Genomic DNA, 27,723 nt, shown 5'->3' with positions numbered 1-27,723 from the left:
ATACTTATATATACACATATTCTCATTCACCCCTTTAGCTTTGTGTGTATAAGGTCGTTGTTGGGGAATTGTTAGATTATAAATAAAATATTGGACATTGGAACATTAGTTTCTCCATCACTTCCTCTGGTCTTCTCAAACTGCTGTCCTAGAGTATTAGTAGTAGTAGCAGTAGTAGTAGTAGTAGTAGTAGTAGTAGTAGTGGTAGTATCAACAGTAGTAGTAGTATTAGTGGTAGTAGCAACAGTAGTAGTAGTATTAGTAGTAGCAGTAGTAGCAGCAGTAGCAGTAGTAGCAGTAGCAGTAGTAGTAGCAGCAGTAGCAGTAGCAGTAGCAGTAGCAGTAGTAGTAGTAGTAGCATCAGTAGCAGTAGTAGTAGTAGTAGCAGTAGTAGTAGTAGAAGTAGTAGCAGTAGTAGCAGTAGTAGTAGCAGTATCATGTAGAGACCAGCCTACTGTTGACAGCTCAGTGTTGACAGCTCAGTGTTGACAGCTCAGTGTTGACAGCTCAGTGTTGACAGCTCAGTGTTGACAGCTCAGTGTTGACAGCTCAGTTTTGACAGCTCAGTTTTGACAGCTCCGTGTTGACAGCTCCGTGTTGACAGCTCCGTGTTGACAGCTCCGTGTTGACAGCTCCGTGTTGACAGCAGCTCAGTGTTGACAGCTCCGTGTTGACAGCTCAGTGTTGACATCTCAGTGTTGACAGCTCAGTGTTGACACCTCAGTGTTGACACCTCAGTGTTGACACCTCAGTGTTTACATCTCAGTGTTGACAGCTCAGTGTTGACAACTCAGTGTTGACAACTCAGTGTTGACAGCTCAGTGTTGACAGCTCAGTGTTGACAGCTCAGCTCTGTACGGTAGAGAATCATGCAAGACAAACAATGTCCAAACACTGATGTCTTACAAAGTTACATTTTATTGTAACACCTTTAGGAAGGTGTTCTTAATGTTTTGTGCACTCAGTGTATATTTAAAGTTTCAACATGAAACAATTTGAATAAGAACAGGAAGTAGTGTGTGGTAAATACAGTATGGTTCTCTGTTCAATAGTAGACCTCCTCAAACACTGAGTAAAAGTCTCACTCAGATCTTTAGAGTTCTCAGTCTCTGACTCCGCCCGCTGACCTCCTGACCCCCCATAACCCTCTCCATTCTAAAGGTCTGCAGTGCAAAGGTCAATAATCTACGTTGGATTGGAATTGTGTTTTACGTCTCATCAAGATCTTTACAGACCTCCCTCCCCTCCTTCTCTTGACACTGTAGACTGGACCAGACATGATTCTGTCCTGTTTTCCCCATGACCACCATGATCCATGGTCACCCCCCACGGTACAGTGGACAGTAGACCTGGTCTGGTTCGTCATCATAGACGGTGATGGTGAATCATATCAGATTGTGGAGAAGCCAACTTGATGAGTTTCTCCTGACCCAGCCCAACAACCCTATCAGTGCCCTCTGACCTTTCCCCTCTCGTTCCAGTCCCTTCTGCAACACTGAGTGAGCTTCCCTGACTTCTTTCAAGTTCTGTCTTAGTCTCTCCATCTCTATATTCTTCTCTTTCATCTGTCTGCTGAACTCCCTCTCCATCTTTGTCTGTGAGATCATGATATTCCTCTGTAACTCAGGTAGGACTATCTTCATCAGGTTTCTCTCTGCTTCAACTCTGGCCTCTCCTTCATAGTTCTCCATCATCTCCTCTATCTCCTGTCTGTGTCTCTCCTCCATCTCCCTCCTCTCATTCTCTCTCTTCTCTCTAAATCTCTCCAGCTTTCTCTCCATCTCCTCCCTCCTATCAGACTCCCTCTTCAGCTCCCTCTCCAGCTCTCTTTTCTTCTCCTCATCCCTCTCTTCTTCCACCTGTCTCTCCAGTTCACTGGTTCTTTCACTGAGTGTTCTGATATCTCCCTCATGTTCCTGGATCACTCCCTCTATCTTTATCAGAGAGTCCTGCAACTCCTTCTGAAGCCTCTCTCTCAAGTCTCTCTCCTCCCTCTGTTTCCTCTCTCCTCTCTCTCTCTGGATCTTCCCCTCCATCTCTCTAACCTGGTCCTCTGCCTCTTGGTAGGTCTGACTGCTGTAGAATCTCTCTCTGTTTCCTGCCACCATCTCCTCTACCTGATCCAGCAGCTCTGATACCTGAGTGCCATGGGCCCTGTCCCTAATGTTGAGGACGTGGTACCTGCTCCCACTTTTCTCTACAAGCTGCTGGAGGTCCTGACTTCCTGCTTGGAGAAACTCCTCAATGCTCTGCTCTTTCAGTCCATCATCATGGGTGAATAGAATCACAGTGTGTCCCCAAAAATCCTCCCCAAACATCTCCTCCATTCTCTCCAGCACCCCTCTCTCCTCCCACTTAGAGGGCTCCACTGGTATGACCAGGAGGAAGGCATGGGGTCCCGGGGCAGACAGACGGACACAGAGCCCCACATCCTGTCTCATTTCCTTCAGAGAGAGTCCAGGACAGAACCAGTCTGGAGTGTCCACCAGCACCAGACGTCTCCCACACACGTCCCCCTCTCTCCTCTTAGTCCTCTGGGTCACTGCAGAGGGGCTGGCCTGGGCCCCAAACTCCTCTCTGCCCAGGATGGTGTTTCCTGCTGCACTCCTCCCAGCCCCAGTCCTCCCCAGCAGCACCAGTCTCAGCTCAGACACACTGGGAGACACTGGGGAGTCTGGACTGCTGCTCTCTCCTCCCACTGCAACACAACACACAGCACTGATCAACACTCTGACTCTCTGGAGGATGTACAACATTGTCTAATATAATATCATCTACACCCATAACTCACTATCTGGAGGAATAAACTCCATGCTGTTTGTCCTCCTCAGTGGAAGTGTGGGGTCTGTATCAGAGGTCTCTCCTCCCACTGTAACACAACATAGAGAACTGGTCAACATACTGACTCATCAGAGACACATTTAAGACATAGTATAAACAAATACATTACACATCATATTGAAATATAGATTATTGGTGAAAATAGAGAATTTTAAGATAACGAAATTTTGAGACAACATTGATAACTCACTAAGTGAAGGATGGACCACTATAGACTAGAAACAGTAGGAGACAACAGGACAATATTGATAACTCACTGAATGGAGGAAGGTCCTTGCTGTTTCTCCTCCTGACTGCGAGGATGGAACCTGTATCTGACATCTCTCCATGTTCTAGAATAATAGAACAACCATTTAGAATGGGAACATTTACCTCAGTGACACATGAAGGCACATAGACCTACTGAAGGGGAGTTCTGGGTTTCTCCTCTCTTCTACTTCCTGTCTCCTCTCTTCTACTTCCTGTCTCCTCTCTTTTAGTTCATTTTCTTTTCCCTCCAGTAGTTTGTCTCTCTCTTCCAGTAGTTTGTCTCTCTCTTCCAGTTGTTTGTCTCTCTCTTCCAGTTGTTTGTCTCTCTCTTCCAGTAGTTTGTCCTTCTCTCCCAGTAGTTTGTCCTTCTCTCCCAGTCTGTGGTTGCTGTCCTCTAGTTGATTCATCATCTCTTTAAACATCTTCAACTCTGAGAGAAATTAACATATTTAATTGGTTGTTTGAATAAGTAATGTATTAATTAATTCAATAGTATGTCTATAAAGACATTATCATTTGATGGAGGTGGTACAATTATTAGTAATTATTTCCTCCAGTCAACAGTTATCTGAGCTGAACCAATCATCAACTGGTCTATTGACTATTGGATACATTACAAATGAATTAGTCTGAAAAACTGAATGACATCACTCATGTTCCCTGATTCAATCCTCTCTCCTCCAGACTCTCTCATACTTACCAAGCTCACCAGCTGATGCCTCCCTCTTCAGCTTGTCCTTATGGGTCTCACATTGTAAATACAGTGAACCTGAGGCTATGGTGTAAAACAGAGAGGTGAGTTCTGTGTGGTACATCACTATATACAGAACAAACAGGACCAATCAAATTTCTCCTGTCACTCAAGCCTCCCTCATGTAGGGACTGTGGGCACCAATGAGATCTGGTTAACTTCATAAATAATGTTGTTTTGTTATTGGTCTTTGTCTGATCAAATTATTATTTTCATTGTTTGTGATAACCAGCATTGTGCTCTATGGCAGATACAGGATATTGTGTCAGGAGGCAGGGTTCTATAGAATATACATTCATTAGAATGTGAAGAACATATGACATCATAATACAACCTACCTTGAGAACATTTGGGGAGAGTTTTGATAAATGTAAAGATACTGAATTCAAGCTGATTCCATGTTCATTTTGGAATGTGAAATATATATAGTGGGAGAACTATGTGAAATGTTGACCTCTATAGCAGATATATAGTGGGAGGACTATGTGAAATATTGACCTCTATAGCAGATATATAGTGGGAGGACTATGTGAAATATTGACCTCTATGGCAGATATATAGTGGGAGGACTATGTGAAATATTGACCTCTATGGCAGATATATAGTGGGAGGACTATGTGAAATATTGACCTCTATGGCAGATATATAGTGGGAGGACTATGTGAAATATTGACCTCTATGGCAGATATATAGTGGGAGGACTATGTGAAATATTGACCTCTATGGCAGATATATAGTGGGAGGACTATGTGAAATATTGACCTCTATGGCAGCTATATAGTGGGAGGACTATGTGAAATATTGACCTCTATGGCAGATGTATAGTGGGAGGACTATGTGAAATGTTGACCTCCATGGCAGATATATAGTGGGAGGACTATGTGAAATATTGACCTCTATGGCAGATATATAGTGGGAGGACTATGTGAAATATTGACCTCTATGGCAGATATATAGTGGGAGGACTATGTGAAATATTGACCTCTATGGCAGCTATATAGTGGGAGGACTATGTGAAATATTGACCTCTATGGCAGATATACAGTGGGAGGACTATGTGAAATGTTGACCTCTATAGCAGATATATAGTGGGAGGACTATGTGAAATGTTGACCTCCATAGCAGATATATTGTGGGAGATCTATGATATGAAAATTCTTGATAATTTGAAGAACATCTCTGGTCTGTTCTTTGTCTTGTGTTATTGGTTGTCAATAAACAAAACAGACAAATAAGTAATTACTCACCCAATACTGATCATCCATTATCCAAGATGGAGAGTCATGAATAATGATCATGTAAAAGAGAATGCATTAGTTATTATTGTTCATTGAATTTCTGTCTCATTACATAACTTAATAAAATACCATACATTATATTGGAATGACTGTTCATCACATTCATTACTAATGTACATCTAGGGAAAGGGATGTAAGCAGTGCTACTATGTAAGCAGTCTGAGAATGACTGAATGCTTCATAATAAGACATCAAGCTGAATTCAAGCTGATTCTATTTTCATTTTGGTGTGTGAAATGTTGACCTCTATGGCAGATATATTGTGGGAGGACTATGTGAAATGTTGTTCTCTATGGAAGATCATTTGTGTAAAATCTGGATAATTTGAAGAACATCTATACATCTTAATCCAACCTACCTTGAGAACACTTGGGTGAGAGTTTTGATAAATGTAAAGAAACTGATTTAATTTGTAGCCTTGAAGAAGACACACTGCTGTTCACAAGGCCTGTAGTTTTTATAGTATCAGATTAACACTCTGGTCTGTTCTTTGTCTTTTTAAATGTATTTTATTTTACCTTTATTTAACCAGGTAGGCTAGTTGAGAACACCTTTATTTAACCAGGTAGGCTAGTTGAGAACACCTTTATTTAACCAGGTAGGCTAGTTGAGAACACCTTTATTTAACCAGGTAGGCTAGTTGAGAACACCTTTATTTAACCAGGTAGGCTAGTTGAGAACACCTTTATTTAACCAGGTAGGCTAGTTGAGAACACCTTTATTTAACCAGGTAGGCTAGTTGAGAACACCTTTATTTAACCAGGTAGGCTAGTAGAGAACACCTTTATTTAACCAGGTAGGCTAGTTGAGAACACCTTTATTTAACCAGGTAGGCTAGTTGAGAACACCTTTATTTAACCAGGTAGGCTAGTTGAGAACACCTTTATTTAACCAGGTAGGCTAGTTGAGAACACCTTTATTTAACCAGGTAGGCCAGTTGAGAACACCTTTATTTAACCAGGTAGGCTAGTAGAGAACACCTTTATTTAACCAGGTCGGCTAGTTGAGAACACCTTTATTTAACCAGGTAGGCTAGTTGAGAACACCTTTATTTAACCAGGTAGGCTAGTTGAGAACATCTTTATTTAACCAGGTAGGCAAGTTGAGAACACCTTTATTTAACCAGGTAGGCCAGTTGAGAACACCTTTATTTAACCAGGTAGGCCAGTTGAGAACACCTTTATTTAACCAGGTAGGCTAGTAGAGAACACCTTTATTTAACCAGGTAGGCTAGTAGAGAACACCTTTATTTAACCAGGTAGGCCAGTTGAGAACACCTTTATTTAACCAGGTAGGCTAGTAGAGAACACCTTTATTTAACCAGGTAGGCTAGTAGAGAACACCTTTATTTAACCAGGTCGGCTAGTTGAGAACACCTTTATTTAACCAGGTAGGCTAGTTGAGAACACCTTTATTTAACCAGGTAGGCCAGTTGAGAACACCTTTATTTAACCAGGTAGGCCAGTTGAGAACACCTTTATTTAACCAGGTAGGCTAGTAGAGAACACCTTTATTTAACCAGGTAGGCTAGTAGAGAACACCTTTATTTAACCAGGTCGGCTAGTTGAGAACACCTTTATTTAACCAGGTAGGCTAGTAGAGAACACCTTTATTTAACCAGGTAGGCTAGTTGAGAACACCTTTATTTAACCAGGTAGGCTAGTAGAGAACACCTTTATTTAACCAGGTAGGCTAGTTGAGAACACCTTTATTTAACCAGGTAGGCTAGTAGAGAACACCTTTATTTAACCAGGTAGGCCAGTTGAGAACACCTTTATTTAACCAGGTAGGCTAGTAGAGAACACCTTTATTTAACCAGGTAGGCTAGTTGAGAACACCTTTATTTAACCAGGTAGGCTAGTAGAGAACACCTTTATTTAACCAGGTAGGCTAGTAGAGAACACCTTTATTTAACCAGGTAGGCTAGTTGAGAACACCTTTATTTAACCAGGTAGGCTAGTTGAGAACACCTTTATTTAACCAGGTAGGCTAGTTGAGAACACCTTTATTTAACCAGGTAGGCTAGTTGAGAACACCTTTATTTAACCAGGTAGGCCAGTTGAGAACACCTTTATTTAACCAGGTAGGCTAGTTGAGAACACCTTTATTTAACCAGGTAGGCTAGTTGAGAACACCTTTATTTAACCAGGTAGGCTAGTTGAGAACACCTTTATTTAACCAGGTAGGCTAGTTGAGAACACCTTTATTTAACCAGGTAGGCTAGTTGAGAACACCTTTATTTAACCAGGTAGGCTAGTTGAGAACACCTTTATTTAACCAGGTAGGCTAGTTGAGAACATCTTTATTTAACCAGGTAGGCTAGTTGAGAACACCTTTATTTAACCAGGTAGGCTAGTGGAGAACACCTTTATTTAACCAGGTAGGCTAGTTGAGAACACCTTTATTTAACCAGGTAGGCTAGTTGAGAACACCTTTATTTAACCTGGTAGGCTAGTTGAGAACACCTTTATTTAACCTGGTAGGCTAGTTGAGAACACCTTTATTTAACCAGGTAGGCTAGTTGAGAACACCTTTATTTAACCAGGTAGGCTAGTTGAGAACACCTTTATTTAACCAGGTAGGCTAGTTGAGAACACCTTTATTTAACCAGGTAGGCCAGTTGAGAACACCTTTATTTAACCAGGTAGGCTAGTTGAGAACACCTTTATTTAACCAGGTAGGCTAGTTGAGAACACCTTTATTTAACCAGGTAGGCTAGTTGAGAACACCTTTATTTAACCAGGTAGGCTAGTTGAGAACACCTTTATTTAACCAGGTAGGCTAGTTGAGAACACCTTTATTTAACCAGGTAGGCTAGTTGAGAACACCTTTATTTAACCAGGTAGGCTAGTTGAGAACATCTTTATTTAACCAGGTAGGCTAGTTGAGAACACCTTTATTTAACCAGGTAGGCTAGTGGAGAACACCTTTATTTAACCAGGTAGGCTAGTGGAGAACACCTTTATTTAACCAGGTAGGCTAGTTGAGAACACCTTTATTTAACCAGGTAGGCTAGTTGAGAACACCTTTATTTAACCAGGTAGGCTAGTTGAGAACACCTTTATTTAACCAGGTAGGCTAGTTGAGAACACCTTTATTTAACCAGGTAGGCAAGTTGAGAACACCTTTATTTAACCAGGTAGGCTAGTTGAGAACACCTTTATTTAACCAGGTAGGCTAGTTTAGAACACCTTTATTTGACCAGGTAGGCTAGTTGAGAACACCTTTATTTAACCAGGTAGGCTAGTTGAGAACACCTTTATTTAACCAGGTAGGCTAGTTGAGAACACCTTTATTTAACCAGGTCGGCTAGTTGAGAACACCTTTATTTAACCAGGTAGGCTAGTTGAGAACACCTTTATTTAACCTGGTAGGCTAGTTGAGAACACCTTTATTTAACCAGGTAGGCTAGTTGAGAACACCTTTATTTAACCAGGTAGGCTAGTTGAGAACACCTTTATTTAACCAGGTAGGCTAGTTGAGAACACCTTTATTTAACCAGGTAGGCTAGTTGAGAACACCTTTATTTAACCAGGTAGGCTAGTTGAGAACACCTTTATTTAACCAGGTAGGCTAGTTGAGAACACCTTTATTTAACCAGGTAGGCTAGTTGAGAACATCTTTATTTAACCAGGTAGGCAAGTTGAGAACATCTTTATTTAACCAGGTAGGCCAGTTGAGAACATCTTTATTTAACCAGGTAGGCTAGTTGAGAACATCTTTATTTAACCAGGTAGGCTAGTTGAGAACACCTTTATTTAACCAGGTAGGCTAGTTGAGAACATCTTTATTTAACCAGGTAGGCAAGTTGAGAACACCTTTATTTAACCAGGTAGGCTAGTTGAGAACACCTTTATTTAACCAGGTAGGCTAGTTGAGAACACCTTTATTTAACCAGGTAGGCTAGTTGAGAACACCTTTATTTAACCAGGTAGGCTAGTTGAGAACACCTTTATTTAACCAGGTAGGCTAGTTGAGAACATCTTTATTTAACCAGGTAGGCTAGTTGAGAACATCTTTATTTAACCAGGTAGGCAAGTTGAGAACACCTTTATTTAACCAGGTAGGCTAGTTGAGAACATCTTTATTTAACCAGGTAGGCTAGTTGAGAACACCTTTATTTAACCAGGTAGGCTAGTTGAGAACATCTTTATTTAACCAGGTAGGCAAGTTGAGAACATCTTTATTTAACCAGGTAGGCCAGTTGAGAACATCTTTATTTAACCAGGTAGGCTAGTTGAGAACATCTTTATTTAACCAGGTAGGCTAGTTGAGAACACCTTTATTTAACCAGGTAGGCTAGTTGAGAACATCTTTATTTAACCAGGTAGGCAAGTTGAGAACACCTTTATTTAACCAGGTAGGCTAGTTGAGAACACCTTTATTTAACCAGGTAGGCTAGTTGAGAACACCTTTATTTAACCAGGTAGGCTAGTTGAGAACACCTTTATTTAACCAGGTAGGCCAGTTGAGAACACCTTTATTTAACCAGGTAGGCCAGTTGAGAACACCTTTATTTAACCAGGTAGACCAGTTGAGAACACCTTTATTTAACCAGGTAGGCTAGTTGAGAACACCTTTATTTAACCAGGTAGGCCAGTTGAGAACACCTTTATTTAACCAGGTAGGCTAGTTGAGAACACCTTTATTTAACCAGGTAGGCTAGTTGAGAACACCTTTATTTAACCAGGTAGGCTAGTTGAGAACACCTTTATTTAACCAGGTAGGCTAGTTGAGAACACCTTTATTTAACCAGGTAGGCTAGTTGAGAACACCTTTATTTAACTAGGTAGGCTAGTTGAGAACACCTTTATTTAACCAGGTAGGCTAGTTGAGAACACCTTTATTTAACCAGGTAGGCTAGTTGAGAACACCTTTATTTAACCAGGTAGGCTAGTTGAGAACACCTACCTATTTAACCAGGTAGGCTAGTTGAGAACACCTACCTATTTAACCAGGTAGGCTAGTTGAGAACACCTTTATTTAACCAGGTAGGCCAGTTGAGAACACCTTTATTTAACCAGGTAGGCCAGTTGAGAACACCTTTATTTAACCAGGTAGGCTAGTTGAGAACACCTTTATTTAACCAGGTAGGCTAGTTGAGAACACCTTTATTTAACCAGGTAGGCTAGTTGAGAACACCTTTATTTAACCAGGTAGGCTAGTTGAGAACACCTTTATTTAACCAGGTAGGCTAGTTGAGAACACCTTTATTTAACCAGGTAGGCAAGTTGAGAACACCTTTATTTAACCAGGTAGGCTAGTTGAGAACACCTTTATTTAACCAGGTAGGCTAGTTGAGAACACCTTTATTTAACCAGGTAGGCTAGTTGAGAACACCTTTATTTAACCAGGTAGGCTAGTTGAGAACACCTTTATTTAACCAGGTAGGCTAGTTGAGAACACCTTTATTTAACCAGGTAGGCTAGTTGAGAACACCTTTATTTAACCAGGTAGGCTAGTTGAGAACACCTTTATTTAACCAGGTAGGCAAGTTGAGAACAAGTTCTCATTTACAACTGCGACCTGGCCAAGATAAAGCAAAGCAGTTCGACAACAACACAGAGTTACACATAGAATAAACAAACATACAGTCAATAATACAGTATAAATGTCTACGTATATACAGTATGTGCAAATGAGGTAGGAGGTAAGGCAATAAATAGGCCATTGTGGCAAAATAATTACAATATAGCAATTAAACACCGGAGTGATGTGCAGAAGATGAGTGTAGAGGAAAGTAAATAGATAATAATAATAGCAAGTAGAGATACTGGGGTGGAGCAAAATAAAATAAATAAATAACAGTATGGGGCTGAGGTCATTTGATGGGCTATTTACAGATGGGCTATTTACAGATGGGCTATTTACAGATGGGCTATTTACAGATGGGCTATTTACAGATGGGCTATTTACAGATGGGCTATTTACAGATGGGCTATTTACAGATGCAATATGTACAGGTGCAGTGATCTGTGAGCTGCCCTGACAGTGAAATATACCTGCTGGAGTGCGTGCTACGGGTGGGTGCTGCTTTGGTGACCAGTGAGCTGAGATAAGGCGGGGCTTTTCCTAGCAAAGACTTATAGATGACCTGGACCCAGTGGGTTTGGCGACGAATATGAAGTGAGGGCCAGCCAACGAGAGCATACAGGTCACAGTGGTGGGTAGTATATCGGGTTTGGTGACCAAATTGGTGACAAAACAGATGGCACTGTGATAGACTGCATCCAATTTGCTGAGTCGAGTGTTGGAGGCTATTTTGTAAATGACATCGCCGAAGTCAAGGATCGGTAGGATGGTTAGGGTTTGGCTGCATGAGTGAAGAATGCATTGTTGCAAAATAGGATTCCTATTCTAGATGTAAATTTGGATTGGAGATGCTTAATGTGAGTGTTTACAGTCTAACCAGACACCTAGGTATTTATAGTTGTCCATATATTCTAAGTCAGAACCGTCCAGAGTAGTGATGTTGGAAGGGCGGGCAGCGATCGGTTGAAGAGCATTCAGTTTTACTTGCATTTAAGAGCAGTTGGAGGCAACAGAAGGAGAGTTGGCATTGAAGCTCATCTGGAGGTTAGTTAACACAGTGTCTTGTGTTATTAGTTGTCAATCAACAAAACAGACAAATAAGTAATTACTCACCCTGTACTGCTTCTGATCATCCATTATCCAAGATGGAGAGTCATGAATAATGATCATGTAAAACAGAATGTATTAGTTATTATCATGACCTTCAAATCACCATCTGTCACATTATCCTCTCAAATACCATAGTGATGTGATGTTCATCAGAGGGGTGTGAGTGTTCATCACATTCATTACTAATGACAATCAAGGGACGTGACAGTAATGTTGGAATGGTTCTAATGCTTTAGGACCAGCTCAAAGCTCAGAGTGATGGTAATATGCATTGTAACTAGTTGATATTCAGAATTAATCTAGTCTATTCATCTGTAACTCCTACTATGAACTCCTACCTACATGAGATAGTACAAGTGTTCTGTACAGGGAAAGAGACTGGTTGTTATTGTTGTTGTTTAGGTGTTTAGAAACATTACTGGAGTTCTAGAACACTTACCTCCTCTGTTCCATAAACCCACTGCAGCCTCCTCCTTCTGTTCTCCATGGATGACCTGACAGATGTAGACTCCTCTATCTGACCAACTGAAGTCTCTCAGCCTCAGAGACACGTTGCCTCTCTTCAGCTCCTGGGTGATCAGACTCACTCTGCCCTCATAGCCACTCCTCTCTGTCACCTGGCCATTCTTATACAGGTAAATACACTCTGTCCCTTTAAACCACCTGATCGTCGTGGCAACAGCACTGGTGTCAGGTGAGAGGTGAAAGGGGAGGGTGACCTCTTCACCAACATTAGCCCTCACATTGTTTTTAGTGGTGAGTTTAAACTGATCTGTTCAGAAAGAGAGAACATTTCATGTTTAATGACATCATCTGTGTCAGGAACACAAATCCTCTCAGTACATTTATAAACACATCTGAATTAATAACTACAACAGACATACAACAACCAGGACCATGTCAATTCTAAACTACAACCCCCACAATCCCAGACAGACAGATTCATTTGAAGGAAAGTCTATATGTCATAGAAGAATGTGATGCTACAATCTAGAATGATATTATCCCATTTGTTCCCACATCTTTCCCAGACATGCCACTATGCTAATCTTATGCCACTAGTAGCCTAACATGTCATCCATTTTGATTATTTATTTATTTAAAAGTATGTTTTATTCTTGGTCACAGTTGTGACAGAGTGCTCTGTCTATAATAACATGAACAGATATTTACCCCTATTCCTCAACCTCAATATCTATATACCTCAGCCCACTTACCCACACACCTAAACTCAATGACCCACACACCCCAGTCCTGTTACCCCTATTCCTCAACCTCAATATCTATATACCTCAGCCCACTTACCCACACACCTAAACTCAATGACCCACACACCCCAGTCCTGTTACCCCCATGCCCTAATCCCCACATGCCAATACCCTCAAACCTATACAATCAAGTACAGATACAGGCGTTTAAAATAAATTATAAAATATGAATAAATGAGAGGCTCTGTATTATCCCATTAGACAGACTTGTTTGTCAGGAAGCTGAGCACTTAAGAGCATTGGACCAGTAACCCAAACGTTGCTGGGTTGAATCCCTGAGGAAACTAGGATAACATGTGTTGATATGCCCTTGAGCAAGGCACTGAATCCTAATTGCTCTGGATATATATTTATTTCACGAGGCAAGTCAGTTCAGAACAAATTCTTATTTACAATGACACCCAGACAACACTGGACCAATTGTGCTCTGCCCTATGCCACTCCCAATCATGTGATACAGCCTGGAATTGAAGTCTGTAGAGACACCTCTCACACTGAGACACAGCACCACAGACTGCTGCTCCACTCAGGAGCCCAACTTATTTGTTGATATGTACAACTTTAACTTCTCTAGAGCCAGTAAAGTACAAAAGGTTGATTTTCTTCCATATTGTGTCAGACTGGATTAAATGGGTTCTATAATAAAGAGATGTTTGGAGGGAGAGGTCACTGTGGAGCAGTAGAGCTGTTTCTCACAGACACAAACTCAGCTACAACTCCTCATGTTACAAACACATTTCATCCAGACACACATTTACACATAAAGACAAATAAAACCACAAACACATTTCATTTTCAATAGTTGGTTTAGTTCTGTTCTCCCAGATACATGAAAGAAAAGTTAATCATTAATTATAGCATGGTGACTTACTATGAACTCTGGACTCTGCCATTTTAACTGCAATAAAAAGAGAAAACATTCATATTTACATCATTACCATTCATCAAATTCTCTCTTTTGCTCAATCACACAGATACAAACATCCCTTCCTCTGTCTCCAGTCCTCATTGTTTTAAAACAGGACTGTTGTGTCTAGTTTGGAAAGTGAAATATACTGAGATCTCCTCTTACCTTTACTGGTCTTCACGTCCTCCACTTCACATTCAAAATAGTTGATTTAAATCCATAACCACTCTAATAGTCACTATATGTGCATATCTACACGTTTTTACAGAACAATCTACACCTCAGTCCTATACTGAGACACAACTTTCCCATTTGCTCAGGCACTTGGAGTAAACGCTTCCCCACAGCCTCTAGTTATTAGAAAACCCAGTCACAAAGTCTAAATTGTCTACAGGCCTATCATAAAATGTCATGAAAACAGAAATGTACATTTCTGATCTTAGTTTAATGTTAGGCATAAGGTTACCAATGTGGGTTAGGGTTAAAATCAGAATTTAGAATGTAGCTCAGTTGGTAGAGCATAGTGCTTGCAATGCCAGAGTTGTGGTTTCAATTACTAAAAAAGTATGAAAATGAATACTCACTACAGAGAGTCTGGTAAAATGTAAAAATGTTTCGGGGTTTGTGACCTTGTTAACTAGTGACCAACATTAGAGGGTTTGTGACCTTGTTAACTAGTGACCAACATTAGAGGGTTTGTGACCTTGTTAACTAGAGACCAACATTATAGGTTTTGTGACCTTGTTAACTAGAGACCAACATTAGAGGGTTTGTGACCTTGTTAACTAGAGACCAACATTAGAGGTTTTGTGACCTTGTTAACTAGAGACCAACATTAGAGGGTTTGTGACCTTGTTAACTAGAGACCAACATTAGAGGTTTTGTGACCTTGTTAACTAGAGACCAACATTAGAGGGTTTGTGACCTTGTTAACTTGAGACCAACATTAGAGAGTTTATGCAGCATGGTGCCGTCTTCAATCATCATATTTTAGTTCATCATCTCTGAAGTTCTGAAAACTGTTTCCATTCTAATCAGAAGACCGATCCAGCCAGCAGATGGTAGTGATGGTCTTTAATTATAGTCATATTATCCTGAGCTGTAAAGATTTAACAGTGACTATCAATATTAGCTTCTCTTATCTCTTTGGACACATTCACATGAGTAAATGAGTGAAATTGCTTCCATGACAAATAGTCTCAATGCTTTTCCATCCCCTCCTAACGAAAGAAATGTAGCTGACTGGTGGTCATTTACTGTCTGAGAAGAGAGTATCATTACCACATGCTGGTCAATGTTGGGAACTGCGTTTGGGTTAGGGTGTGTAGGGGACAGGGGACAGGGCTGACGGTAAAGGCTGAGTTTGGGTTAGGGTGTTTAGGGGACAGGGCTGGAGGTAAAGGCTGAGTTTGGGTTAGGGTGTGTAGGGGACAGGGCTGGGGGTAAAGACTGAGTTTGGGTTAGGGTGTGTAGGGGACAGGGGACAGGGGACAGGGCTGGGGGTAAAGACTGAGTTTGGGTTAGGGTGTGTAGGGGACAGGCCTGGGGGTAAAGACTGAGTTTGGGTTAGGGTGTGTAGGGGACAGGGCTGGGGGTAAAGGCTGAGTTTGGGTTAGGGTGTGCAGGGGACAGGGCTGGGGGTAAAGACTGAGTTTGGGTTAGGGTGTGTAGGGGACAGGGCTGGGGGTAAAGACTGTAAGTATGGGAGGCTGAGTTAAGGCGTCTGCATGCTTCCCAGCCAAAACAATCTGAAGAGTTCTTCCTTAATTTTGATGATTGTAGGGGCTTCCTTCCTCTTGACCAGAACCACTTCCCAAGCCTGAAGTGGGGTTGTTTCGGACGCATACAGTCCACATTCCAAGTTCCCAAACGGCCAAAACATTCAATGAGATCCAGGGATATGGTGCAACAAAAAGGTTTATTCTTATTATATCTCACAAAAAACATATTCTCCGATCAACTTAAAGCATAGATTACTTTACGTGAAAAATACATAATATGACCTGTTTGTTGTCTGGTTAAAAGACTATACCACTCCCGTGTCTAGCTAGGACTCCCCCTCCCCCGAAGGCCCAACTTCCTGTCTTTATCCTGTCACTAACACACTGACCACAGTACAATGAATGGTCAAGAGGAGGAGTTAAAAACTAAGGTACACTTATAACAAAGGAATATAAGTCAATGAGGTCAATATAAATCATCAAGGTACCTGATATTTAATCATATACATTCATATTTCATATATTTACACACACGTACATGGAGTTCTGTATGTTCTGTCTTTTATACAAATATGTCCACATCGGCTCTAACAACAATATTTAGTGATTTTTTTTAAAAATTGTTTTGGACAGTTTTAAAAATGGGATTAACGATCTCCCTCAAACCCACGACATTCAAAAAATAGCATTTAGACATATTTTTTTTATTTTTTATTTGTTGTATATTTTTGTTAAGAGATGTAGTCTAGTTGTTAACTTGTTGAGTGTAGGGGGCAGTATTTTTGTTTTTGGCTTTAAAACGTACCCATTTTGAAACTGCCTATTTCTCAACCCCAGAAACTAGATATGCATATAATTGTCAGATTAGGATAGAAAACACTCTAAAGTTTCCAAAACTGTACAAATATTGTCTGTGAGTAAAACAGAACTGATATTGCAGGCGAGGAAAATCCAATCAGGAAGTGGCTCTTATTTTGAAACCTCTTTGTTCCTATGCATGCCTATCCTCCATTAAAGCGATATCAACCAGATTCCTTTTTTATTTGGCTTCCCTAAGGTGTCAACAGTCTTTATACATAGTTTCAGGCTTTTATTTTGACAAATGAGCGTGAAGGATCACATTGCGTAAGTGGAGAGGTGGGGGCTCTCAGAGTGAGGTTTGTGCAACTGAGTAAAGCCGCCATTGTTCCTCCCGCTGTTATGGAAAAAGCTACTCACTCGGTTGATATATTATCACATTTTATTTTAAAAACTACCTGAAGATTGATTATAAACGTTTGACATGTTTCTGTGGACATTATAGATATTATTTGGAATATATGTCTGCGTTGTGGTGACCGCTCTTTCCTGTGGATTTCTGAACATAACGCGACAAAGAAACGCCTGTATTTTGGATATAAAAATCATCTTTATGGAACAAAAGGAACATTTGTTGTGTAACTGGGAGTGAAAACATCCGAAGCTTTTCTGATTTTCGTGACCTAGCTACTTAAGAGATTTTATCAAAAGTTTAACATGAATGATTAAATAATCTACTCAGAAACTTAACCATTAGGGATTAGAGGTTATGTAGCATGAACAAGGAGTAATTAAACATAATAAACACCATTCCAACTAGTTTGGAGAGGAATGTGTTGTGTGTGTTTGAAGTAAGCAAAGGGGATCATTAACCTATGTTTGAACCCACTCAGCTATAACTCTGTGGTGATTAAATAAGACAGTGAGAGCCCCTCCAGGTTTTCCGTATCTGGAACTGTCTGCTAAGTAGTAATATACTATGGTGAGACTTCAGGAGATAGTCCAGATATATTGTGTGTCATGTATGTGCGCTAGTAAGTTGGAATGAACTTTTGAACCTGTTTTGTCCTGGTCGAGAGGAGGCGATACATTTTATAACCAATGACGTCATATGTGATATATAAGCTGTTGTACATGGTTCTATGGGCAGCGCGCTCCGAGAATAAATACTATTGACTAATTGTGATAGACTGGTCTCTGTCTATTTCATGCAAATAAGGATCTTACAAATTCCTAGAAACAGAAATAATGATTTTAATCGAATTGGTTAATGAACACATATAGGAATTGTGATATCCCTTTAACAATTGGTCCTTCGAAGCCGGACTTAAATATCTGTCCCTGTCATCCGAAGGAAACAAGCCGAGAACCATGCACGGGCGGGCCGCGGTCCCGTAGAACAAAGTCCTGTCCCCTGAAATTGGGGCTCTATAACAGGCCGGTAAATACCCCAGGTTGACAGGAACGGTGACTAGAGTCCAACCGGCATTGCTTTTTTCCAGTCTACAAGACGACGGTAAATAGTCTTTATTCTCGAATTTGGGGGGAATGATTTAAGTTATCTTTGATTTGATGTTCTAAAAATGTTTAGAATTGATCAATGATAGGAGCTTCATTATTCCAAACAGATAAACAGGGTTTTGTAGGACCAATGTACACAGTTGTAGCAGGTCCGCGATGACCTGAGGTAAGGTGCGCTACCATAAATAAAACTAATCTTAATAACAGAGACCCGTTCGCCAGAGATTAAGCGGGGACACTAAATAGGTGTTGATAGATAGTACGGTCGTGTTGTACAAATAGGACAGCCATTAATTCAAAAAACATACCTAAATAAAGTCCTAACCTAAGTAGTCTATCTGTATATGAGTCTGACTATGAAAAGTAGCGGTAGATATATTAAAATAGGTGAGGATATAAACTAGGCTTGGTGAGAAAGAAAGGTAATTCTATGCGAACAAGATAACTGCACTTCAATACTGAAAGAGATAGTGTCCAAAAAGGAAGAGAGGGAAGCCTAAAGTAGTGAAGGGAGATACGAGATATTGGTGTACTTTAAAAATCCTCCGACACAACCCAAAATAAGAGGTTAACTAGGGATTCACGACCCCTGGGTAATGGCTTATAGTTGTATAGGTAAAACCTAATATCCGAACGACAATCAACGCTATAGATAAAGTTTCCAGAAAGGAGAAAATCATATAAATCCATACACATAGATTGTAACTAGGTAACGGTAAACAGCACATACATAGATCATATAAATACATACACCTAGATTGTAAAAATATACTGTAGAACATAACTATAGTAATTGGATAGAGGTAGAAAAGAACATAGAAGAAGATGAGACAGAAAAAGGATTGTATATGATTATATATGTAAAAGGAAAAGGGGACCCCCAGGGGGCAGCGATGGTTTTACAGTGGGCTGTACATACAGAGAAAAACGAGAGAGAAAGAGTAAGGAGAATCCTCGCTGGGGAAGAACTTGGACATTTTGAATTAGGACTATTTTCGGAGAATTGTCTTGGTGCCGGAGTTTGCAACGACAGACAATTATAATAATATGGTTGTTGGCGGGGAAACGCTGTCATTCAAGTGGTGATGGTGGTTCAGTGGTAGAATTCTCACCTGCCATGTGGGAGGTCCAGGTTTGGTTCCTGGTAAATGCTCTGACTAAAATCAGAGTTTTTGATTGTAATTAAACAATTTGTATGTTTTGCCTAGAAAGATACGGTCGCTAGTGTTTGTATAAGATATAAATTGAACTTTTTTAATAGATTGTTTAGGTTAAATTGAGTGATTAATTCATTCAAAATAATAGCGAAGGGAATTTTGATGGAAGACGGTGTCTGTTGCCTAAATGATCTGCTGGAATAATGTATTGAGAATTGAGTCGTATTTAAATTACTGTATCATTGAGAGACAGTTACGTACCTAAATCTAATGAATTCTGAATAATAACGAAGAGACAATTACGATAGAGTTGTGCCCATCGAAATGTTCTTAGAAATTTTGCGAAGTACATGGTACGTTTACATTTTGGAGAAAGTTTGATTTTACTTTTACGAAAAAAATAGGGGGTTTTGCCAAGATGTAGGTTGAACTGTTGCATGATAACGTAAAACTGCGTCATTACGTTGAATACACAATAACATTACTCAAATTGATTTGACCGTTGTTCAGGTACACTCTTTTCTGTACTTCTGGCAGCACAATTGTGATTGAGAGATGTTGACTGATGTTGTAAATTCTATTCAAGATCCAACATTTGTGATAAATTGGGTTTGGTTTATCGGATCCGTACCACTGCTGCTGCAGTTAGCCAACAATGATTTGCAACTCGTTGAAAGTTGCTGCGGCTTGGGCACAGGCTGAGCGCCTGTTGCTGACATCACTCGCAATGCACTTTTGCCGCCAGGCAATGATGTTGTGACTGAGGGTGACAGAGAAAATGGTTTGTGTCATTTAGAGGGAAAATGCGTGCATTATAGCTTTGAGTCACTTTTCAGTGAAGTGACTCAAAGTTCCAAATACTTTTTTAAAAGTAGCTGAATATTGTCAGGGTAGTCTGAAAAGATGCTAAAACTAGCAACAAAATTGCTAGGTGGCCATCACTGATTGGTGGCGTTCACTGGGCTATATTTGGCTATAAGAGAGGGAGGTCTGTATAGTTGAATTGTGAAAGTTTGTGATAGTTCCCGGTTATGGATTTTGGTTTGATTGTTCAGGTAACACCAGTGACATTTAACAGGAAGTTAAGGTATACTAACATTATAATCTGTTTTCATTACAGGGAACAATGAAAGGTCCGCAGAGTGGATTGTGGGTTAGTTCATTTTAAAGGGACAGTGCACGCTAATCACAGTTGTGGGTATCTAATGGCAGGGTGTTCCTATCAAGCATTTTGAGGAGACTATTTGGAGAAAGACTGAAATGAGTTACATGAAACATTGATGAAATTTTAAACGAACGATGAGGGAGTACAATAGTATTATCATAACTATTAGGTTTTGTTTGTAGTAAACGTTTGGGTTTAAGGGGATTTCCATGTTTCCCAGAGACAAGAAATCTTAAAGGGCTACACTCACATATGGAATATTAGGAGTTTTATTTTCTGAGTTTTAATTAAACAAGTGAATTCTTTAGATAAAGGGTTCTTTAATATGTCTAATATGGTATGGACTATGACTGTAAAAGAGTGGGATAACCTTTGACCTCTATCATGGCTTTCCCTTGTGGTCTGATCAGCCTCAGGGGAGGGCCATTTGGATAATGAATTTGTGGTCATTTGTGGTACTGGTTTTAAGGTAAAATAATTATAATGGAGTTTATAGCTCTTGGACATAATTATAGTTTGAACCACAGAGGAGAAATCCTTGTTTAGAGTAGGCAAGGTTGTTACCTGGGCAGAGCCAGGTATCAAAGGGGGATGGCTAAGTTGTGGTCTAGGATAGGATGTGGCCTATTGGATAATAAACTAAAAAATAAATAAAACAAATTCTAGCTAACAAGTAGGCATAGAAGTTAACCTCTCTAAGGTAGGGGGCAGCATTCGGAATTTGGGATGAAAAGCATGCCCAAATTAAACGGCCTGCTACTCAGGCCCAGAAGATATGATATGCATATAACTGGTAGATTTGGATAGACAACACTCTAAAGTTTCCAAAAGTGTTAAAACAGTGTCTGTGAGTATAACAGCACTGATTTAGCAGGCGACAGACAACCTGAGAGAAATCCATTCAGGAAGTTGTTGTTTTTGTTGTTTTTGTAGTTTTCTATTCAATGCCATTACTGTATCCATTGACATAGGACTCAATTTGCAGTTCCTATGCCTTCCACTAGAACAGTCTTCTTATAAATGAGGGAGTAAGACCAGTCTGAACGAGAGGACCCTAACGTGTCGCAGAGTTTTTTTCATGCGCATGTGCATTTCTTGTTTACCTTTTATATTGACGCCGTTATTGTCCGGGTTGAAATATTATAGATCATTTAGGCTAAAAAAACAACCCGAGGATTGAATATAAACATCGTTTGACATGTTTCTATGAACTTTACAGATACACTTTGGATTTTTTGTCTGATTGTTTGAGCCTGTGGATTACTGAAGAAAACGCGCTAACAAAACGGAGGTTTTTGGATATAAAGAGAATACATCGAACAAAAGGAACATTTACTGACTAAATTAATGTCTTCTGATTGCCACCATATGAAGATCATCAAAGGTAAGGTAAGATTCATTTTATCTCTATTTCTGAGTTTTGTAACACTTCTGCTTGGCTGGTTACTGTTTGTAATAATTTGTCAACTGGGCTATGTTCTGGGCTAGGTATGTTCTGGGCTAGGTATGTTCTGGGCTAGGTATGCTTTCGCAGAAAAGCATTTTATAAATATGACACTGTGGTTGGTTTAGCAAGAAGTTAATCTTTAAACCTATGTAAAATATGGTTTGTTTTCTGAATTTTTATAATGAGCATTTCTGTAATTGAATTTGGCGCTCTGCAATCTCACTGGTTGTTGGCCAGATGGGACGCTAGCGTCCCACGTACCCTGGAGAGGTAAAGATATAATCAGATAGAACAAATGAGAAAATGTTTGATAACCAAACCTGTATGTCCAATATTTTATGCACTACAGGTGAATTACAGGAGAAGGTGATTTACTCAATCCAGTCCCTGAGGAGAATAGACGGGAGGGGCCATACCAAGTACTCCTGGTGACAGCCTTCGCGGTGAGAATAGCTGAAAGAGCTACCTGGGTTCATATCACACACTGCAAGAGGAACACTCACAGTGTTAGAGAGGAGAACCGAAACCAATAATACTAGTGTTAACTGATTGTAAAAAGGTTTAGGATGTTTTGAAATGCAATATGAAAGATTGTATTTTATACCCAATGTCTATAATTTGGCTTTGGTATTTCTGGTTCACTGTCAAATTCCTCCCTAGTCCTCTGGATGGAAGTATTGCTTTGCTTCTGTAACAGTCACAGTCCCCTTTCCAGAGGGAAGACAACCTCTCTGTTTATCAAAGCCACAGTATCTTATTTAAAACCATTACAATCTGGGTACTTACAGACAGTATCTTACAGACAGTATCTTACAGACAGTATCTTACAGACAGTATCTTACAGACAGTATCTTACAGACAGTATCTTACAGACAGTATCTTACAGACAGTATCTTACAGACAGTATCTTACAGACAGTATCTTACAGACAGTATCTTACAGACAGTATCTTACAGACAGTATCCATGTCAGCACCTTAAGTTAATCAAGACTTTACTTTTCACAGAAGTCATCAGAAACCATATATTTTGGGGGGTCAATTATCTTTAAATTTAGTCTCAGTTTGACTATTTTCAACAAGTTTCTACTGTGACATTCTGCACAATGCTGTGTCATGTGGTAGCCCCTGGCAACAGTGTTTTACCCTGTTCATCCTCAAACCCAAACCAGTATGTTCTGACCCAGCTGTAGATGTTCAGTATAGCAGCAAATCACTACAATAGGTGGCTTTTCTGCAACTGAATTCAATGTAAATGTTATAGATTTATTTTATCATGTTTTTTATTTTGAGTACAAAATATACAGGTGATGCTAGATATTATGTTTTACAGGGAGATATTTAAAGTTGCATTTGATTTCAACCGTTTGTTTTTAAGTTAATTGCCTGTATTACCACCTGCCCTGCTTGTTTACAGCTGATCTGTCGTTCTCTATCTAGACAATATTACCATGTCGTCTTAGAAGGTTACTGGTGATTTGTCATGAACTATTTCTCATTGAGCCCCATTCAGTGAAACAGTTCATTCAGCCTCATTTACTGCTTTTAAAAAACATAGCTGATATGGATGACTTGCTTAAACAAATGTGGTTTCTACTGTTAATTGAGATGGACAAACTATGGCATAATGGGACAACAAGTGGATAAGAGACAATCCGTCATTTAGATTAAGATATTAATGAACGAGCCAGGAGGGACGTAGTCAATATATAAAATGGCACCGATAGAGAGGGAGGAAGTGATTCTAGCCCCGAGGCAACATTCCAGTGTTATTTCTTACATTGTTAGCCAGACATTTTAGTGTGTTATTACATACAGCTGGGAAGAAGAAGGGCGGGGTAGTATGTTTCATGATTAACGACACATGGTGTGATTGTGAAAACATAAAATAACTCAAGTCCTTTCTTTCACCCGCCTTAGAATAAATATCTCACGATGAAATGCCGACCGTATTACCTCCCAAGAGAATTATCTTCGGTTATAGTCACAGCCATGTATATTCCCCATTACACCTGTTCAGTGTTCATTTACAGGTGATTAGAATGCTTGTTATGGTCATTTTTACATGCCTTCATTACACCTGTCCAGTGTGCTTTTACAGGGGATATTAATGCTCTAGAGACTCTGAGACCCTGTCTAGTGTCTCGCTCCAGAGACTGGGTGGACCGGCCCCTGGGCATGGGGCCCAATCCTGCCAGCTCCCTTCCCCAGGGATATGGGGGGAGGGGCCGGAGAGGGATGAGGATGAATCAGGGAGGGGGGCCCGTAGGTGCCTACCTCCGCCCACGGCCACCAGGAGGCACCAGTACATCCAGCCAGCTCCCTACACCAGGGAGATGAGGGGAGAGGCCACCAGAGGGCGCCTCTACAACCACCTAGCTCCCTACAGAGGGCCAGAGAGGGATGGGGCCAAGCCAGGGAGAGGGGGGCCAACACACGGAGAGGGGGGCTGACCCCCACCGACGGCCAACAGGGGGTGCCACTACATCCAGCCAGCTCCCTGCACCAGGGAGATGGGGGAAAGGGCCAGAGAGGGCTGGGGCTGACCCTCTTCCCTCGACCCCCTAGGCGGCGCCACTAAATCCACCCTGCTCTCTTCACCAGGAAGAGAGTGGGAAGACGGCCAGAGAGGGATGGACAAGCCCAGGGAGGGGGGGCCGACCACCAAAGCGAGGCCCCTGCCCGTGGCCACCAGGGGGTGCTACCAAATTCACCCAGAGGGGGCTGGGGCCGACCCAGGGAGCCGAGCCGACCCCTGGACAGGAGGTCTGACCCCTGTCGTAGCCACTTCATCCAGCCAGCTCCCTGCACCAAGGAGAAGAGGGGAGAGGGCCCAATGAGGGCCACCAGGGGGCGCCACTAAATTCAGCCAGCTCCCTGCACGGGCTGGGGCAACCCAGGGGGCCCACTTCATCCAGCCAGCTCCCTGTTCCAGCTATAGAGAGAAATAGTAATGACTGTTTCGGCAGCCTATGGACATCCCATTGCTGCCCATTCGGTCTCATCAATATACCCCAAAATGCACACAGGTACTGTGTGACCTAAGACGTGGCCTAAGAAGTGGTGTCATATTCACGTCCTGATTGGTCAAGAAGCTTATTTGGCAAAGACTCTAACGTCATTCCGTAGAACACGGAGTGTCGTTTCCAATGTGAGTCATAACAAGCAAGGAGGTGGGCAGGGCCAGGTGGGCAGGGCCAGGTGGGCAGGGCCAGGCATGACCTAGCGAGATGCTATTGGCGTGTTCTATCATTGTTTGAATAAGTCATTTATTAATTAATTCAATAGTTTGCCGATAAGGACATTAACATTTGATGGAGGTGGTACAATATTTTATTATTTCCTACAGTCAACAGTTATCTGAGCTGAACCAATCATCAACTGGTCTATTGACTATTTCATACATTATAAATAAACAAGTCTGAAAAACTGAATGACATCACTCATGTTCCCTGACTCATTCCTCTCTCCTCCAGACTCTCTCATACTTACCAAGCTCACCAGCTGATGCCTCCCTCTTCAGCTTGTTCTCCTGGGTCTCACGTTGTAAATACCGTGAACCTGAGACTATGGTGTAAAACAGAGAGGTGAGTTCTGTGTGGTAGACGACATCACTATATACAGAACAAACAGGACCAATCAGATTTCTCCTGTCACTCAAGCCTCCCTCATGTAGGGACTGTGGGCACCAATGAGATCTGGTTAACTTCATAAATAATGTTGTTTTGTTATTGGCCTTTCTCTGATCAAATTATTATTTTCATTGTTTGTGATTACCAGCATTGGGCTCTATGTCAGATACAGGATATTGTGTCAGGAGGCAGGGTTCTATGGAATATACATTCAGTAGAATGTGAAGAACATATGACATCTTAATCCAACCTACCTTGAGAACATTTGGGGAGAGTATTGATAAATGTAAAGAAACTGATTTAATTTGTAGCCTTGAAGAAGACACACTGCTGTTCACAAGGCCTAATTTTGGTGTTTAAATGTTGACCCCTATGGCAGATATATTGTTGGAGGTTTATGGTATTGCTCCTGATCAGCCATTATCCAAGATGGAGAGGAATGAATATTGATCATGTGTAACACAGTGTATGAGTTATTACAGTTACATTCAATCCTATTTCAGTCACATTACATTATTCAACCAAATACCATACATCATATTGATATGACTGGTCATCACATTCATTACTAATGTACATCTAGGGAAAGGGATGTAAGCAGTGCTACTATTGGAACAGTCTAAACATCACAGAATGATTCACACTAGGACATCAAACTGAATTCAAGCTGATTCCACATTAATTTTTTGAGTGTGAAATGTTGACCTTCATGGCAGATATATTTTGGGAGGACTATGTGAAATATTGACCTTATTGGCAGATATATAGTGGGAGGACTATGTGAAAGGGAAAGGAAAGGGGGATACCTAGTCAGTTGTCTAACTCAATGTATTCAACTGAGATGTGTCTTCAGCATTTAACTCAACCCCTCTGAAATGTTGACCTCCATGGCAGATACAGTGGGGAGAACAAGTATTTGATACACTGCCGATTTTGCAGGTTTTCCGACTTACAAAGCATGTAGAGGTCTGTAAATCCAGAAAATCACATTGTATGATTTTTAAGTAATTAATTTGCATTTTATTGCATGACATAAGTATTTGATCACCTACCAACCAGTAAGATTTCTGGTTCTCGCAGACCTGTTAGTTTTTCTTTAAGAAGCCCCCCTGTTCTCCACTCATTACCTGTATTAACTGCACCTGTTTGAACTTGTTACCTGCATAAAAGACACCTGTCCACACACTCAATCAAACAGACTCCAACCTCTCCACAATGGCCAAGACCAGGGAGCTGTGTAAGGACATCAGGGATAAAATTATAGACCTGCACAAGGCTGGGATGGGCTACATGACAATAGGCAAGCAGCTTGGTGAGAAGGCAACAACTGTTGGCGCAATTATTATAAAATGGAAGAAGTTCAAGATGACGGTCAATCACCCTCGGTCTGGGGCTCCATGCAAGATCTCACCTCGTGGGGCATCAATGATCATGAGGAAGGAGAGGGATCAGCACAGAACTACACGGCAGGACCTGGTCAATGACCTGAAGAGAGCTGGGACCACAGTCTCAAAGAAAACCATTAGTAACACACTACGCCATCATGGATTAAAATCCTGCAGCGCACGCAAGGTCCCCCTGCTCAAGACAGCGCATGTCCAGGCCCGTCTGAAGTTTGCCAATGACCATCTGGATGATCCAGAGGAGGAATGGGAGTAGGTCATGTGGTCTGATGAGACAAAAACAGAGCTTTTTGGTCTAAACTCAACTCGCCGTGTTTGGAGGAAGAAGAAGGATGAGTACAACCCCAAGAATACCATCCCAACCGTGAAGCATGGAGGTGGAAACATCATTCTTTGGGGATGCTTCTCTGCAAAGGGGACAGAACGACTGCACCGTATTGAGGGGAGGATGGATGGGGCCATGTATCGTGAGATCTTGGCCAACAACCTCCTTCCCTCTGTAAAAGCATTGAAGATGGGTCGTGGCTGGGTCTTCCAGCATGACAATGACCCGAAACACACAGCCAGGGCAACTAAGGAGTGGCTCCGTAAGAAGCATCTCAAGGTCCTGGAGTGGCCTAACCAGTCTCCAGACCTGAACGCAATAGAAAATCTTTGGAGGGAGCTGAAAGTCCGTATTGCCCAGCGACAGCCCCGAAACCTGAAGGATCTGGAGAAGGCGTGTATGGAGGAGTGGGCAAAAATCCCTGCTGCAGTGTGTGCAAACCTGGTCAAGAACTACAGGAAACGTATGATCTCTGTAATTGCAAACAAAGGTTTCTGTACCAAATATTAAGTTCTGCTTTTCTGATTTATCAAATACTTATGTCATGCAATAAAATGCAAATTAATTACTTAAAAAACATACAATGTGATTTTCTGGATT

At 41.0% G+C, this 27,723-nt stretch overlaps 1 protein-coding gene across 1 annotated transcript in view; it reads right to left on the bottom strand.

The window, feature by feature from the left end:
* Positions 1 to 898: 898 nt before the first annotated feature.
* The window catches only part of LOC110510489 (uncharacterized), a 35,612-nt gene continuing 8,787 nt past the window's right edge, over positions 899 to 27,723 (bottom strand). The window contains exons 4-11 of the mRNA XM_090239237.1: positions 25,256 to 25,505; positions 13,921 to 13,947; positions 12,221 to 12,553; positions 3,791 to 3,934; positions 3,262 to 3,520; positions 3,099 to 3,196; positions 2,792 to 2,869; positions 899 to 2,698 (exon numbers count right to left, since the gene is read on the bottom strand). Of these exons, the coding sequence (XP_090095363.1) occupies positions 1,386 to 2,698; positions 2,792 to 2,869; positions 3,099 to 3,196; positions 3,262 to 3,520; positions 3,791 to 3,934; positions 12,221 to 12,553; positions 13,921 to 13,947; positions 25,256 to 25,505 (2,502 nt within the window). The 3' untranslated portion in view covers positions 899 to 1,385. The remainder of the gene's footprint in view (positions 2,699 to 2,791; positions 2,870 to 3,098; positions 3,197 to 3,261; positions 3,521 to 3,790; positions 3,935 to 12,220; positions 12,554 to 13,920; positions 13,948 to 25,255; positions 25,506 to 27,723) is intronic.

Source organism: Oncorhynchus mykiss, chromosome 6, assembly GCF_057628025.1.
Source record: "Oncorhynchus mykiss isolate SJ-2025 chromosome 6, ASM5762802v1, whole genome shotgun sequence".
In the NCBI taxonomy this organism is placed as follows: Eukaryota; Metazoa; Chordata; class Actinopteri; order Salmoniformes; family Salmonidae; genus Oncorhynchus; species Oncorhynchus mykiss.
The sequence above is the reverse complement of the archived record's forward strand: the minus strand, read 5'-3'. Positions and strand labels throughout refer to the sequence as shown.